The following is an 18,163-nucleotide window of genomic DNA, read 5'->3' on the forward strand; positions in this document are numbered from 1 at the left end:
TAAGCATTAGACAGTAATTCTGAGATTTTTTTCTATCCTGCAGACACTTTGAACATTTTTTGGTGTTTTATTAATAAAAATTAAAAGCTAGCAAATACTTTTGCCCATATTCACAGAATCATTCAGGTAGAAAAGACCTCCAAAATAATGGAATCCAACATTTGACCTATCTCCACCTTGTCAATATATTCTTTATGTACCCTTGTTATTCAAAGACTAGCTTTCCATCTTCCTTTTTTTTCCCCCCTGAATTTATTAAAAAGATACAAATTGTTCTTCCAGATGCTTTTGGCAGTTTCCCACAGACTAAATAAAATCTGTTGTGACTCAAAAATATTGTATAATATTACTCACAGTGTAGTGAATTAGACCATTATAATGTTTATGAATGCAAATCAAGCCTTTTTGAGATAAAGAATTGAATTAATCACACTTGGAGAGAGAAGACCTAAACAAAGGGTGAAAGCTATCAGAGTACACAGAAACTTTCTTGAAAAGGAAATGTCAAAAATTCCCTATTTTGCATTTTTAGAATATTAATTCAATACTTATAGCTACTACATAAGGAAGACTATAAAAGTCTAATTTTTACAGACTATTTCTCCAATTATCTGCTTTAGCTAGTTTAAATATCCTGAAGCTATCTATACAAAAGGTCTTAGCATTTCATATAATCTCACTTTATTTGAGAAACATTTAATGAAAGAATGTACAAAATACTAAAAGACACACATGACTCATCCACAAAAATGCTACCACTGGGTACTACTGGGTAGTAAAACAAGAGGAAAAAATATAGCCTGACTACCAGAAAAGGATAATTTTAAACCCTTCTGCAACTTTGCAGATCAGTGAAATGCATTTGCAGATTTCTGAGCAACTAGCATCCACTATGATGACGGCACAAGACAATGAGGGCTTAACCCAGCTCTCAGGATTTCTGCATTACCCATTTAGGAAATTACTTCTCTCCTTGCCCTTGACAGTGGGACAAGAGCCAGAAAGCTGTAGAAGCAGGATAAAAGCATACTTGGTCTCTTAGCTTCTGGAAGTGTCTCTTTTGATTAATGTTCTCAGTGGAGTTCATTGTTGACTTGTAACACATAAGATGCAATTCAATTCTCTGATGAAGACATCTACCTCAGCCAGTTGCCCTGCTGACACTGAAATTCTGCATCTTTGTGATTTGAACCACTGCCAGATTGTCTACCTTTGAAATACCCCACTTATGGAAGCTACACTGATACCCTTGGGAAATCTGAAGTGTCATTAAAAGAGATCTTGTATCTGGAAAGAAATATAACCTAGATGCAGATGGATGTACAAATTCAGAGACAAGACCTGCAGCATAGGTGCAGTTTTTGTCTCGACTAACTGAAAGCTTCCACATCAGAAGAATGACAAGCCAATCAGAATTACTCAACGAGAGAAAAATAATGTACTAAATTAGCACATGGCTTCTTCTTCTGCACCAGAAACAAAATGGGTAGTAATCTTTAAGTGTGTGAAAACTTTGAGGTCATAACAAGTCCAGATGTTTTGGTAACATATATGATAAAAGAGCAACAAAACAACTTCTGCAACCAAAATACCTATGCAGAATAACACAAAAGGAAAATCATGAAGTTTTGGAACCCTAATATTGTAATAACATTTTTTAAAGGCAAGGTAGTCCTTAATTTTGATTTGGAAAAAATGCTCTCTCTGTATTAATTTGATCCCTAAGACATGTTAGTGATTCAGTGGATGATAACTATTCCCAGTTACTAATTAATTTCAGATTTAGGGAATGCTTTTCTTCACAGGAACAAATCTAGTCAAGTTTAAAAATATTCAGCTAATCATTAATTCAATGCCATCTGTTCATAATTCAGTTACAACTACAATATTTATCACTCTAAGAATAGCCTAAGGAAAAATAAGTTATTTTCAGAGATATATTTATGTATTAATTTTTTTAATCCATAATAAAAATATCTTTAACAATGTTGTACATGCTTGAGAAAAATTACATCAAGACAGCTCTTCCCATCTACAAATGGCAAAATTAATTATGTCTAGTACTGGCATAATATGGAACTTGAAGCTTAATCCTTAATGGATGTAAAAAAGGCAAATAAACAATTTCATTTATAAAGAAGAACAAAAATGCCACAGTTCTAGCTGTGGCTATTAATTGCTATGTATTTTTAAAGTTACAGTGCTACATTGAAGTTGGTTTTGGAACTGTATTTTTTATGGGACTTGGAGCAGTGCAATAAATAGAAATTACACTTCAATATTGATGTTTTAAGAAAACAATATTAATTGCAACATAACATTGAGATGAAATTTCTAATAGTCTAAATATATGTGAGGGGAAATTCCTTAAAACAGAAAAAATTTCATTATTTATTTTTTTAATACTAGTAATCTAATTTATATGAGCCAGAACTTGCTATCTAAGAGGTTCACAATCTCATATGGACAAATAATTTTCATGGGCAAACACAGATGTTTCCAAGCCTGACTGTTCACTTGCAAGAATCTCTTTCACAAATAGAAACAGGCTAATTTCCCATAGATGCTTCAATAATAAAACTGATAGAACTCAGACTTTTTAAAGATGACTTAGCTGAAGAAAGAATCTAAGTCTACAATCAAATTACTTCTCATCCCTATGTTTGAAAAATCTCTTTGCTTATTTCAACACCTTTAACAAGATCAGCAGGCTGTTGAATTTCTGCCTCTAAGTCTTCTCTGCAAAGCTGAAATAAAGAACACCAGAAAAATCTCACTGCTATTCTCTTTCTTTTAAATTATATCTTTGTATTTAATTAACTTAAAATAGGCTTCTCATTTTTTGCCCCTATTTTGTCCTTCACCCCTTAGAATAATATATTCCTGACAGTATTAGGGAACATCGGGGGGAAAAGGGGTAAAAATAAAATCTTAATGTCCTGTCAGAGACTTGTTAAAGGTCCAATGCTGTAGGTAATTTAATAATGCTTAGCACCCAGCAGCAGCCTTGTGAATGTCACAACGCATGCACAACAGCTGTTTTTGAAGTTAAATGAAGTATTAGCCTCAGATAAAGCTAAAGACAAAGAATTACCATCTTTGGAAGATGTATGCTGCATCCTCCAAATCCACTCCCATACCTCTAAAATAACCCCATTTCTTTGACTCTTAGGATGTCTCTCCTACAAAAGGAAACCACTTCCCCTTCCCTGCTCAGAACATTTGGGCAGTAGTTATGCTCTCTGTACTGGCCAACAGCATGTGGGTAACAGCAGCAGGACAGATGGCAATAGATTAATGTTTAACACTTCTGCACCACCATGAAAACACTAATTACCTCTTCCCACTCAGACTCGACTTCTACAGTTAAATCAATCAACTGCTCATAGTTCCAGGTCCTCTGATTTGTTATGGAGTCAAGTTGGCGTGGGAAGAAGATAAAATATTTGAGAATTACAACAGAGTGCCTTTTTCTCCCGTTTGTTAGTGCAAATTTTCTAGAAACAGTGAAACGTCCAGACTTGTATTTAAAATACAATAAGGTAAAATAAAAATCCTATAAAGCACCAAAGTAAGCAGAGGACTGCAGTGCCACTGCCAAATAGCTATTGATAATTAAAATATATTTCAGTATATGTCTAGGCTCACTACAGATGCTCTGGGGTCAAAGATATCATTGAGATGAAATACTAAGGCAATGAGCTGAGGCTCATACCAAGCAGATTGGACACCTTCTGCACGGTCAGTGCTATACTCCTGCTCCCCCTCCATAATCCCTGCCGGGAAAACACTGATTTAGTGTTCCCTTTCATCATTTCCATATCACCTCTAAGGTGACAGTGAGTACAGACCATTGTGCTTTCATGAGAACAAGAGGCTTGTGGTGGCTTCTATTTGAAGCCAGCACCTCACCAGTCCTTAGCATTCCAGGTGTTCCTGCCATCAGCACATCAAAAATAAGGTATTGGACCTTAAAATTCCCTCCAAATTTAGATCATGGACAAAGAAAGAAAGAAGATAAGCCGCATACATTTTGTCTATGGTATAAAAAGAAAAATATCAGACTATTTATAAAAGTACAAAGTATGTTTTTCTTTTTGTCTGTCAGTTGGATGGACAGAAAAGATGCCTTCCACCTTAGATCAATACAACTTCAGATATGAACTAACATGAGTTGTACCTTGTATCCGAGGTAGAAATAGTCTTCCTGAGCTCAGACTGAGGGAAAGAAAAAGAGAAGAAAAGTTGGATCAAGACTCAAATGACAAAAACTTATAGAGTCTGAAGAAGGTAGAAAGAAGAAAGAAAATATACTGAATGCAGAAATAAGGGGAACAGGAAGAGGTCTTAAGATCTCAGCTCTGGAAGTACTGAAGGTATTTTAAGATTCAAAGAAGATTATGTATAACACACTACAGAGGATGATAAAACTTAAGACAAAGAATCATATCCACAGCACAGACATTTTGGATGAGCTGTTTAATACCAACAATGTATAAGCACTCTGTCTCTAATGAAATTGCACAGAATTCATTACTGTCTTACTGCTGCTTGAAGTTGTGTTTATTCATAGAGAATTTTAAATTCTTGACATCTCAACTGATGTGATATGGTCTTGTATTTTAGGAAGGGGGTATCAGGCTAAATAATGGCAATACTTAAAAGAAAGAATTACTACTTGGTCCTAATAACTAGCAAATATCTTACTACTCTATTTTTAAAGCACAGCTTTCATGTAGCAATTCATGTGGCAATGAAGAAAACTTAAAATATATTTTACACCTGATAGTATTTCAAATATTAAACAGCAGTGTAGTGTTATGTCTGCACATAACATACAATAAGCTCATAATATATGAAAAATACTGCTTAAAAACTGAAAATATACCTAATTTATTAAATGCAGTCAGAATCTCTTTCAAAGATATTTTGTTAACAAAGCACAAACTGGATAGAAAATGGTTGATGTAGTATATTTAATAGTTTTATGAGTTAATTGTGTAATGGATGTGTAAAAAAGTATTATTTTTTTTTCAATCCAGTTAATGCAAGGGCTTGTAACAAGGGCATATTTGCCATAGTTGAATTTCAAATGCACATATGATGCAAATGCACCGAAGATGATGCAACTAATTTACAAGTGAAATAGAAACAAAAATTAGAAAGTAGTTGTCTACCTCTTGATGCTGAATCAAAACAAACAAACCTCAATGCTTTCTATTATTTGTAAATTACTTAACAAAGAATTGCAAGAGAAATATGGATGAATTTCAAATAAATTATGATGATAGTTTTTCCAGAATTAGTTTGGCAAACTCATCAAAGTGCTGGCAAATAGGCCAAAGTTTGGACCAGTTTTCAGAGACCTTCACATTCTCCTAACACCACACTTCAGGATAATTAATTAATGGGAGTAGATCATCATGATAATTTAGCCAAAGTCATTAAGAATATATATTAGGTGAACTTCTATCATAAAACCTGTTACAGCACAGATGGTTTGTAAAAAGACTTTTCCATGGACTAGACACAGAAATTGAGGCAACATCATGTTGCACTGTAAATTATAAGGAGGGATGAGACTCAGATTCCAGCTGTTTTTCAACTGTTATGGGCAACATGGCTCACTTTCTGACTGCCTCTTGGCTCATCTCACGTGCTTTGCCAGGAGGAGACACCAAGCCATATGGCCTTCCAGGCACTGCTCCATCATTCCTTCTGCAGTAAGTCCTGAAGCTGAAAGAAATCCTTTAACCCTGCAGTTAAATACAAGGTAAACTAACCTGTATTAAAAAGAGCACACTATCTCCCATTTACCCCCATTCAAAAGATCTGACAATGGATTTTTACCACAAACTCGCACACGAGTTGTATTTTCACCTCCTGATAAACTGTTTATATTCCTACATTTGGGAAGAGTACTTAACTGGCTATAAAAGTTAAAAAAATATTATACTTTAAAATTAGTACATTCAGAATGCATAAGATCTTGCTGTGTAAATTATCAAAATATTCACTGAATGACAACTGCCTAGCCTAAAGGTAACAGGGAAAACATCAACCAAGTGATTGTCAATAGAAAATTCAAAATAAAATCTGAAAATATATAAGCAATGCAAGTAATTTAGCCCAGAAATTACAGACTCTGTGTTCACTTACTTTTGTATTAGAAAATTAAGAAGAAGTAAAGTAACTATAAGTTGAAAACCTTTGCTACAATGAGAATAAATTGATAAATGAAAAAATGTCCCAAAAGAAGATTTTAAGTTATTACATATTCAGCCTGAATTTCAATGTGAAATTCTCCTCTTTGTATATAACTGCAAAAACCGGACTACTAATTCATCTAGGTATGATAAAATGAATTGTCTACATTTCTTATTTGCATACATGAAAATGGTATTAGGGACCAAAATTTGTGTTTATTCAGTCTGTATTTCAGTTAAGGAATAGAAAGTGAGAGAATGCTGAGAAATGGATAACTCATTTATCTGGCTTTGTTTTGCATATCTTCTTAGTATTAATAAATATTCTACTGTACTACAGGGGTTACAAGAGCAATTGCTTTAATATGGAAATTAGACTAGCATAATGTTTAATGTATTTCAGATTTTGGAAATCTCAATGTAGTTTGGAATGACAGGTAGCCAAACCTCTTTGTAAGCAGAAGGAGCTTTCTTTCACATATTCTTTTCAAGTTCTAATGCATGTTTGCCCAGGGCAGAAACTGATGAGGGATTGTGAACCAACTCATCCCTTCCCTCCCAGCACCCTACCACAGATGATACAAGAACAATTATGCAGATGAGAGAAGAGCTGAGACCATTTTCTCCCTTTTCCAACAGTGAGGAAAGGGTGTATGTTTATGATCATTCTAAAACCATCCTTGAAATACTTTGGAGAAAAGACCTTACATTTGAGTCTACAGTGCATGCAAATAAGAAACAATTCTTGTCTCATTAAGGATGTTATTAATGGATACTTAGCTCAAGTTCATAAAAATCTTAAGTAAATGTTTCACAATAATACCAAATATTTAGAGCAACATGTATACACATATTTGTACATGTACCTTATTACTATTGTTAGTACCCCCACAGAGTAAGAATACATTATAACATTTTGTTACTCCCACAGATAATTCTAAAAGCAAGAATACTTGAACAAATGTATCTTGCTTCATCTCTTCGTTGATATCTAAATGTTGCAAAGGGAACATCAGAAGTGGCACGGAAGTGATGAGTTACCTTGAGTACCTCAGAAGTAAAGGGGTAGCAGGATGTGTTACCTGTAAGGTATCACTTGATATAAGCATAGGAAACTGCCATATATGATATAGGTATGGATGACAAAGGAGACTCCCATTCCTACAAAGTTACATACCTGCAGCTTCCAATGTCCAGCAGTTTCTGCACAATAAACCAAGTACTCTTGATGGAACACCACAAGAAAGCAAACAAATTTTAAAGAAAAATATATCAGAAGACACAAGACAAGTTTTGTGGTAAATGTATGGAAAGGATCTCCAAGCTTGAGAAGTTGTTTGAGTATATCTTTTAGCAGTGTTATCAGTCTTCAGCAGCGCTGTAATAGAAAATCATACATCTGCCTGCTATCTTCAAAAAGTAGCTGCAAGAATGTGATATAATTTTGGTATTCAAATATTTTTTTCTGAATTTGCATGTCTCTGAAGATCTCAGTGACTAGAGAGACAGGTTCAGGAGCTCTCTAAAGCTGTGACTTATATAGGCCTGGATGTCTGTGAGAGTTATGATTCTGTCTGAGGGCTCAAAGCTTAGCAGAAATTAAATGCTTTTTTTTGCACATTTCAGATATCCTTAGAGTTCTTTATGAATAGAAAAGGGTCAAACAGTAGCAGAAATATCTGTCAGAAATAATTATTGCAGTAAGGAAAAAACTAAGAAAAAAACACCTCTTACCAAAAAAAAAAAAAAAAGCTGAAATAATAATCCAACATGAGGATGAATTTACATTAATTACAAATGTGCACTTCAGTTTCAAATGTCATGTTAAATTTTATTAGTGCTTGTGAGCCTAACATACTCCACTCAAAGGCAGGCAGAGGTATCTAAGATATATGCAGACAGCATGGAGACAAAAGACTTGTGGCTCAAGGTGAGCAACTAATGTGCATTTCTAAGATCAATAGGAAAAAAAGAATAATTTTCCATATGAACTGTGAAAACATTGATTAAACAGAGAAAAAAGGTTGTGTAAAGGTAATTCTGTGGAATGCACAATGCAGAAGTATTAGTAAATAGAGAGATCTGACAACTTATCCAGAAAAATTCAATGGATTGTCATCTTGTCATCTTTATTTTGCACATATAGTATGTAGCATGTAGCATGTTTATGCTACATCTGCTCCATTGGGTTTAAATGACATGTCTAAAAACTGAAGGCTGTGGAGTCCTCTTGGAGATCCAGACACAAACTTGGCAGTTTCCAGACCATATGTCATGAATAGACTGGAGTACAAACCAATGTTTCTTGCTCAGCTGGTATAGAGCCCAACAGAAAGCATTGCTACAGCTGTGACTTTCTCTCTCTACAGATTTTGGCACCAGTATAAAAAATACCGTACTGCAATAATGGGTGTACCCTTGGTCTTGTATGACCTGAAGCATAACTTGAATTTATACTATTTAAATATACAACCACTCAATCATCCAATATACTTAGATACTTTTAAAAAAAAATATTTAATATACTTTTTCTTTACTCCTCCTAGGTTAGGATGTTTCCCAAGATGTCTTAATGATGCATTTTAATGACATATTTTGTCACTTCCAGAACTGAATACCCGTTAAGAGGTTCACTGGATTTTTTTCCATCTCCCTGAGTGAACATATACCCTTCTTCCTCCCAGCCCAATAACAATAACGCTTTTTTACACTAATCCATCTTCCCATTACAGTTCTAATTATATGCTCTTACGGCTGTCTTAGACTTACATGGCATGGTTTCAAACATCACAGAAAGAATTTTTAGTTGGCATGAGCAGAAATTTGCCTGCCAAACACAGGATGAGACCAGCCTATTTGCTGGCTTGTAGTATCACTTCAGTCCTGTGAAATGTGGATAAAATGCCAATGATATCACATGTATAAAAAGTGCATTATCATCCTTTTGAATGCACTGGCATTCTTCTTTCTTTGTGGAATGCTCTTGCCATGAATATTAATTTTTAGTCTATTTTTTTAATGATTATTATTCAACTCTTTAAAGAAAGAACAGATAATGACATTTCAAAGTTTTAACAAGAAAATTTCTTTCCCCCAAGATATGATAATTTGCTTTTTTGTTGTTGTTCAAAACACTTTTCCTCACTGTTTATTTTCATTCCTTTCATTGGGCAGTCACACAAACATCTGCTTCAGCACACATCACTAGTGAATTGACACAGAGCATTTTTAAAGACAAGGACTTTCTGGGGCATATTTACAACTAAGAGAAAAAAAATATTTTATTTTCTCAGCAAATTCTGCATAGAAAAGCCCCCTCCCATTCTTTCAGCAGATGTGTCCATGCTTTTACCTAGGAAAAAGTAAAAAATTGTCTCTGTTCTGTCTTTTAAAACAAAAAAAATTAGAAGGGAGTGCCTTAATTTAAAATTTAAAAAATAATTAATATTTTTACTTTTAGGTTCCTGTTAATTTCTTTGATTTCTTAAGAGTAGAAAATACTGATTCTACTGGCAGTTGTGACTGTCTTTACTAAGTAAGAAGTATTAAATAAGAGATAAGGAGTATTTTAACATGCACCCAATACTGTACAGGGGATTCACCAAAAAAAAGAAAAATATTTTTTACCAATATAAGAAATAACAAAGGCCATATATGAAACAAAGAGGAAGATAGATTAAGAAATAATGTAAATACAATACTGCAGTTTAACAAGCTTCTAGTCTCCAGAGAGCACCAGCTATCCAAGAACACCAAGAAGCTTAAGGTGTTCACCACAATGATGGTAACATAAAAACACATGTTTTTTTCAGACCTTCATATTTTTAGAATATTAACCTCTAGTGTGTTGCCTTTAAGTAGATCACTCTCAATACACTCACACACATTTTCAGTGCTGGATTCACTCAGCCAGAATAGTGTCAGTGATAAAAATATTCTATCTATTTCAGCCAATGTGAATGTCTGCCATGGGCAACTCACCTTTTTGCAGTTACCAGCTGAAGTAGAGGTTTTAACAATAGAGTTACCAGATGATAGAGAACTGCATTTTGTAATTGCATTGGGCAAGTACAATATGCTCAGGACAGGTGTTAGCTTAATTTTCCTCATCTGTACCTGCTAGCAAGTCTGGTTACCTTTGCACGCTCATTCGATGTGGTCACTCAGGGAAATCAGTGCAGATGGTGTGTCACTGTGTGCACTTGGAAAATGTTTTTACAACTAGAAGCCACTGTCTCCAGTCAGTATGAAAATTTACTATAGGTTGCAACTAGAGTTTAACTTAAAACTATTTGTGGGCATAACCTCAGCACATGAGGAAAAAACAGTGCACAAAACACATCTTAATCCAGAAGGAAAATGAAAAAAATGAAAACACATGGAGTCTAAGGGATGTCTCCTTGAATTTTATATACTAAGGTCTTACAAATGTATTTTATATTTTTTATCCCATTCCCAGTCAATATATATTGTTTTGTAGCAAAACTAATACATCACCTTTTCAGTAAATTTTTTGACCAATATTTTTAAAAATAAATTAATATCCGTACTCTTCTAGTTCAGAAAATATAAAAAATATTACTTCCTATTTATTAACAAAAGAAGTATGATTCATACTAAAAGCAAAGTATAACACAATAAATTTCATAAAATGCGAAATACATGCTAAGTGAAACAGATAAGTAGAGGATTCTTTTATATCCATTTCATTTGGAACTGTGTTATTTTATACTTTGTAAAATATGTTTTAATGAGTGACTGGCAGTATGATAGCTTTTCATTTAAATTTTGTAGTGCCTTGGAAAGCATTTTTTTTTGGGGTTTCTTTTGTGTTTTGTTTTTTTTTTTTTTATTCTGATTTTTAAGTGTTACTCTTTGAATATGTGCTGATACAAATGCCTTACAAAAGTGACAGGGCCAAATCAAGACTGACAGAAAGTGTAGGAAAGTGATGGCTATTTTCCAACTGAAAGTGTTGTTAAAACATATTTTGCTGAGGCTTTTTAGTTTGTTTTGTTACAATGGCCTCAAAAATAATAATTTTTCATTAAGCTGTTTTCATTCTTAGCTATTTTGATGCATTTCTAGTTTTTCTTCCTTGAGCTAATGCGAAATCATGCTTTTATGGTCCATTGTATGCAATCGTTTTTGAGCATTATGATGAGATTTTTTTCCTGACTTTTCAGTAATATTTTATAAGTGATAGTGATAAATGAAACCTATTGATAAAGGTAAAGTGATAAACATAACAGTCAATAAAGAACACTCACCTACTGTCAGTTGTCCAGTTAACTGTCCCATGTGATTTCTTGCATTCACTGTTACATTTCTGTCAGACTGTAAGACCAGTGGGCTATCCTGGGAAATAAGGATGAGACAATAAATGAGAGAACAAACAATTGAGGTAAAATGAAATTAGAACATAGTATTAAAATGCATGCTGAGAGAACATTTGTGTCAATTATAACAGCCCTTTTTAATTTCATTAAATATTTTACAAGTCAAATTTTTATATTAAAGAATACAAAAAATACTATTTTAAACTTGAAATTTTTGTGCATACAATCCCTGCTTCAAAAATCAGATTTGAACTTAAGTTCTTTAATTTGGGTTTTAATTACCTGTTAATATTACAAGGTTCCCTAATGCAAACCTGTTCCACTAGCCTTTCCCATATACTGTTAACCTATACTTTTCTAACTATCTAACCAACACTGTATTGTATTATCCTATTATCTGCACAATGTATAATATTTGCATTGCACTTACTAAAACATTACAAACACAGATATGTGTTTCTTTGAAGATAAAGAGAATTGTTACTCTCCAAAAAAACAATGAGAGCACTGGAAGGTGAGATCTTAGAGAGCCCTGATCCACTGCTATTAGTACCTTACAGGTACTATTAGGGATCAAACTGATACAGCAAGGAGACAAACACTTTATGCTAAATACAGTCTTAACAATTTTGGAGTCAGTTGGCAGGATGTCTGTGTGGCTTTCAGCATCCAGCTAGATTTGAGCTTTTGAAAAATGTTTGCGTATATAGGTGTAAGTTTATCCTGTGCACAAAGCCAGCATAAACAATCCAAAAAATAATTTTTGCTTCTTGAAGAATGAGGAGCCAGATGCACTCCTATAGGGGAAGCACAGATGCACAGGAAAGGGGAAAAGCTTCAACAGAGAGCCAAGAGAAACAGCCTAAAAAAATAGTGCAAGCTCACTAATCATGCTCGCACTGGAGTGGGGTGAGTTCATGAGAGAAGGAGAAAAGTAGGATTGTGACTGCTGCTGCAGAGAGGCACTGTTCTCCCTGAAATCACCTGATACCACACAGCTCTTTCCCTGAAGCTTGCAGAGAGACCATGGGTACCTCATCGCTTCTGGCAGTTTGCTAGCTCTCAGTAGGCTTACATATGTTTATCCAACAGCATAAAGACATCTGACAGAAACAGCTGGGGATGTGCCTTAGGTAGGAATGACTAAAGGCTAGGAAGATATTTGAAAAATTTATTATATACTTGTTATATTCGTAGATTCTTCCTGGGCATCCATTATTGGTCATCCCTGGATTAAGCATGTAAAAGTTAAAGAGACCTCGCATTTGCATCTCTTAATATAGTGGTTCTTGCTGTTCTTAAAAGCTTTTTAGATAAGAAGGAAATTACACAAAGAGACATAGATAAAGATTTATTTTTATCTGAATGATGTATAATTTCTCTAAAATTTTCTTTGTGCTTTACAGTCCTTTCCTTTGTATCCAGAATGTACAAGAAGCATTCTTCCAGTTGTTTTCACTATGATTGTTAACTTTAAATGATAATCGGTTCCCTGGGAAGCCTTAAGTGACTCTGAGCTAATTTCAAGGAGTTCAGGTGTATTTAATCTCTCACTGGACTATGCTATGACCTCTCTAGCATCCTGCCAATTAGCTCTGCTTCACAGATTCTGGCAGATGAATGCGACTGTTTGGCTTGTCCATCTTCCCAGATAAAAAGATATAATTATCAGTGAGACATTGTGTTCAATCTTACTAGTTTGAGATGAACATGGGATGCAATCAAGGGAGCTTCTAGCAACAAAAGCAGCTGTTAACGACCTTTATTTCACCACTTGATTTCCACTTTCCTTATGGTCTTTTGAAAATCATTAGTCCAGGCAACTGCTGGTCTGGGAAAGGTAGTTGTCCTAATAGGCATCTGCAAGGCCAAAGGTTTTTAAAGGAGCCCTTTTCACTTTTGTGTTAAAAGTCTTCTCACTCAGTTAAAAAAAGTTAAAAGTTAACTTTTTGGTTAAAAGTCTTCTCACTCAGAATAACCTTATCATTGGCAAGGGATACAGCCATGCCTAGTTTTGCCTGTTCAGGAAAGGTTTGGACACTTAGGCTCACATAAACTGATCACAGTCTGAATGAAGGCTTCTTTTCTTTCACCACAGAAAAATACTTAAACCTCAGGCTAAGACTTGCCTCCCAGGTTCTAATTTAAAAAAAATAACCTCGGATATCTGTAATACAGGAATTCTGAAACAGAGGATTATAAAAAGTTAGGTGATCCAGGCCTTCTTTCTTCTTTTTTTCTTGTCTTATATAAAAAATAAAAAGAAGGCTGAAGAAGTTAGGAACTTAAATCTATATTCCTCATTTTCTGGATGACAAATACAGATCATCAAGTTTAAATACTGGACCAAAGAAAACACAGTGGCAAAACTTCTATCATTTTAAGCAGTCCAGCATTTCATCTAGTAATGATGTTGTAATGTTTACAATTACATTGTAATTGTAAACAATTACATTGTTTACCTGTACTTTATTTTATGCAGGAAGTTCCTAAAGACAGAGGTTCAAGGAATTCATAAATAGTCTACTCAGAGGAGCTAGACATTCAGAGTAGACTTATTTGAAATATGTGGAATTACTGATGTTTATAAAGTGCAATGAATATCACACATAGGAATACAAACATATCTGAAGCATAAAAACACTGGATAATTTTCTCTCTCCATGACCAGACCTGTTACTCTCTTGATGCAAATTTCAGTTTACAATGATTTGTGATGCCATTTCAAAAATTATACTGGAGATAACAAGACCCAACAATGTAAGAACATTCTTACAGTTACACAGAACTTTAATAATGTCAGTATGGTAAAAACTAAAATATTACAGAAGGATACTGTCAGGGCCATGAGGGCTCTACCAGCCCTTACTGGTCCTTCCAAACTTCCCTGGGGAACCCATTTCAGTCCAGCCTCACCTGAACTGAACCCTTCTGGTTCAGTTGTGCACTTTTCTCCCCTCTATAAGCCCAGGCATTACAATTTCAAGATTAAAGGTAAATCAGATTAAAATGTTAAAATAGTTACTTCTTATCTTAAATAGGTTTACAGCTAGGATTCATAAAAGTAAAAACAAGCTAATTAATTTAAGGGGTATTTTAAGAAAGCTTTCTAAAATATTAATCCAGTTATAAAAACAATGAAACATTTGAGGAAAAAAAGGTTTGTTTTTTAATTTTTTGTGTTTGTTTGGTTTAGGTTTTTTTGAGTAAGAATCACAGTTCAGTAATAAATATCAACTTTTGGTTTTAGAATTAGATGAGCATATAATTTTAAGTATATGAAAGACTGATAGATTAAAATAATTTATAAAATCATTTTACCAAAAGAATATTCTGCATGAGCAATCATAGCAAAACTTTTTTTTTTTTTCACAGCTGGTTCAATTATTTTTAACATATTTTGGAAAAATTTCATATATTTTGTACAGTATTCAAATAGGCAATCCCAGTTAATTAGCTCAGTTTTGAAGAGTCTTTCTAAAATGAACCTTTTAAATTAGAAACACTTTAAATGGAGCAACTTAATTCCAGTTAGTTTAATAAAACATTGGTTTACTTTAGGTTAGGTGGCATACTGTTTAATTAAATATATTCCCAAATTATGCTCAGAATACAGATAAATATGATAATACCACTAATTCTGACACTCAGGAAACATACTGATATGCCTATATTGCTATAGTGCAAGCAGTGGTTCTTTTATGATTTGATTTCTGTGCTCAGGCAAGTGTAACACTTCAGATCTCTGGACTTCCACACAGTGTCACACAGATGTAAAAAATAATGCAATAAGCAGGTAGGACTCAAGATCTGTCATGCTATCTGCTGGCAGTTTGTAAGGTGTAGTGCTATATATTCTTTTATTTGAGCCTACCCCCAGTGTGGGCAGCCAAAATAATTATGGCAGAACCTTTCTTTGCAGGACACTTCTCAAACATACCCTGATACACTAGTGACTCAGAATGACCATTGCATTACCAAGATACCGTTACAGAAAAAAGAACAAGTATTAAACTTTGGTTTGCTGAGAAACTCACCATTATCAGATTTTAAGAAATACAGAGAATATGCTTCCTCACTGCTGCAGAGCACCACAGTTTGTCTGTTGCTTTAGAGATTCATGCTGTGGGTGCCACTGAACAAGCTGATTGTCTGCATCTGGTCAGTGACCCCGACAGAAGAATGAAAAATGTAGGAGTTATTTGACCACTCCATATGAACAAAATGAGAACTGAAAGAAATAGAAAGTACTTAGGACTCTGGTCAGTGCAGCAGACCAAGGGAGTCAAAGAATAGATGAGTAGATATGCAACAACTACAGGGACAACTGCAGTTAAGGCAAATAACAGATAACAAATGTGAAGAATATCCTGGAGGAATTCAGTGCAAAATGTTTAAAATAAGGATATGAAAGACACAGTGTCAGTCAAGAAAGGTAGAAAGCAGAGCAAAGAAGATGTGAGGGGATGGAAAAAACATTCCGTAGTTTATCCATTGTCCAGAACCAAAGGATCAACATGATTTAGCAACATTCCTTGCAAATGCGGAGAGATGGAAGATCTAAAAAACCACATATTTGTTTGGCTTGGAGTCTCAGAGGCAGACTTGCTATCATTATTACTAGCCCTAAACAAACATGAAGAAATTTGCATTAGGAAATATATGAAAGAAAAAGACCTCTAAATGAAAGCAATTGCTGAGTTCTTGAGTACTTAAAATTAATTAAAGGCTCAATTAAAACTCTTGTGAGTTTGTACAAGTTTGTAACTGTTAAAACACAAATTAAAGAAAACTATCTTCAACAGAATATTCCCATGATATTTTTTCCAAGAATATTTTCAATATTCCATTATATCAATATTTACCAGTATTTAGTTTTTCTAAGAATATTCTTCAAAAATTCCCAAGAATCTTCCCAAGATGTCAGGACAGCAGAGAGCCCAAAACAAGTAGGGAGAAATTAATCCAATTTATTGTCTGAGTTATTTCTGGGAAATTCTGACCTGAAGAGTTAACATGAGTTTTGGTCCAATTTAATTAGATGCTTTTTTTTTCTTGTTTATAGAAAATATAGACATTTTCTATATCCCTGCTTTCCCAAAACAAAGTTTCACATCACATTTTAGTGTTCTTCCTGTCTAATTGTCCTTTTGAACCTGAATGTCCCAATCTAATTGCTACTAATTGCACTTAAAATCACAAATCTGAATGAAAATTTTCAGTAAGCACACTTGGACTCCTGCTTTAAGGAAGCATTCCAGATATCTTAACATTTTGACCAAATGTTATTAAAAGCCTGTATTTCTTCACATGAGATTTATACACTGAGGAGGTTTGGAAAAGCACAAGCAAATAATTTGAAACAAACAAATAAAACATCCCAGTTGATACTTGAGGTTATTGATAATGTTTCAAGAAACATATTTTCTAGATAATTCTTTTTTTCATCAAAGGAGGTTCTCTTGATTCCCAGCCTTTGCTCTGTGTCCATGTCAGCCTTGTTATATGCTAAAGGCAATCACAGATATTGACCAGATTCCAGACACACCAAATCTCAACAGAGATGAGCACAATCTCAGCACAAACAGAGCTACACCTACCAAAGTACTATAGATATATCCAACAGGAATTATACACAGAGCTCCAAGAAGCCACATGAACAATGGTCATAGCTATAACCCCCAGAGAGAAACAACCTACTTGTTTTACTTCCTTGTATAATGTACTATGAAATTTTTATTATGGTGGTATTCAATCACCCATAGAAAAATGCAATGATAAACCAGAAGTAGATATTTAATTAGCAGACAAAAGACATGAGTTTTGTGGAATTGAATTAAACATCAAATAACATTTAAAATCAGATTTAGGTATAAGCATCCCAACTAAAAATAAAGCAGCACTACAAATGTACTTGGAGGAAGCTGGTTAAATGCCCAAAGCTCACTACTTAGCCATTAACCTTGTGACACAAAAAGTAAAACTGTGTATTACTGAACTGCAAAGTCCCCCAAAACCTTAATGAAGACAAATGTGGGAAACCAGTGTAAGTCTCAAAATCTGAAGCAAAAACATTAAGGGTGGAATCACTGGACTTCACTCCTTTCAAACCTGTCAAAGTTCTTGTGATGTGGGTGCATATGTTATTGAAAGGATTTTAAGTTATATTCAATGGTTACCAACAATTCATTACTCTATTTTCACTCTTGGAAAGCAGTCTTTCAGTTCTTGTATCTATGCACATGTTGACCACCCTATACTATCACAGTGAAACAGGACTGTCTTTCCCATGCTGTTTTAACTTAAACTGCTGCAACATGAAATAGAGCAACAATTAACACCAGGAAGAGGATGAAAATATTACAGGAAAATTTATATAAATCAAAGTATATTCATGCCCTTAAAAGCTATTTCCCACCACTCTCTATTGGGGGAGAATTTCTCTAATTTATTTTAGATTAAGTAGCTGAGAGAAGAAAAAAAAAAAAAGCCACCAAAAACTCCCCAATATGCTCTAGTGAGTGATCTGATAACCTGGATATTTATAAGTCATTTACAAGATTTCTTATTTCTGCGATGCTTATGACAGAGGGAAAGCGTGTGAACACCTGTTCATTT

At 34.2% G+C, this 18,163-nt stretch overlaps 1 protein-coding gene across 7 annotated transcripts in view; it reads right to left on the reverse strand.

Moving 5' to 3' along the window:
- Positions 1–18,163, reverse strand: part of SGCZ (sarcoglycan zeta) — a 413,238-nt gene that overhangs the window by 69,352 nt on the left and 325,723 nt on the right. For all 7 annotated transcript variants that reach the window (XM_085577913.1, XM_085577912.1, XM_021534351.4 and 4 more), the window contains one exon: positions 11,477–11,564. In XM_085577913.1, the coding sequence (XP_085434039.1) occupies positions 11,477–11,564 (88 nt within the window). The remainder of the gene's footprint in view (positions 1–11,476; positions 11,565–18,163) is intronic.

This window comes from Lonchura striata, chromosome 4 (assembly GCF_050655825.1).
Source record: "Lonchura striata isolate lonStrDom1 chromosome 4, ASM5065582v1, whole genome shotgun sequence".
Taxonomy (NCBI): Eukaryota; Metazoa; Chordata; class Aves; order Passeriformes; family Estrildidae; genus Lonchura; species Lonchura striata.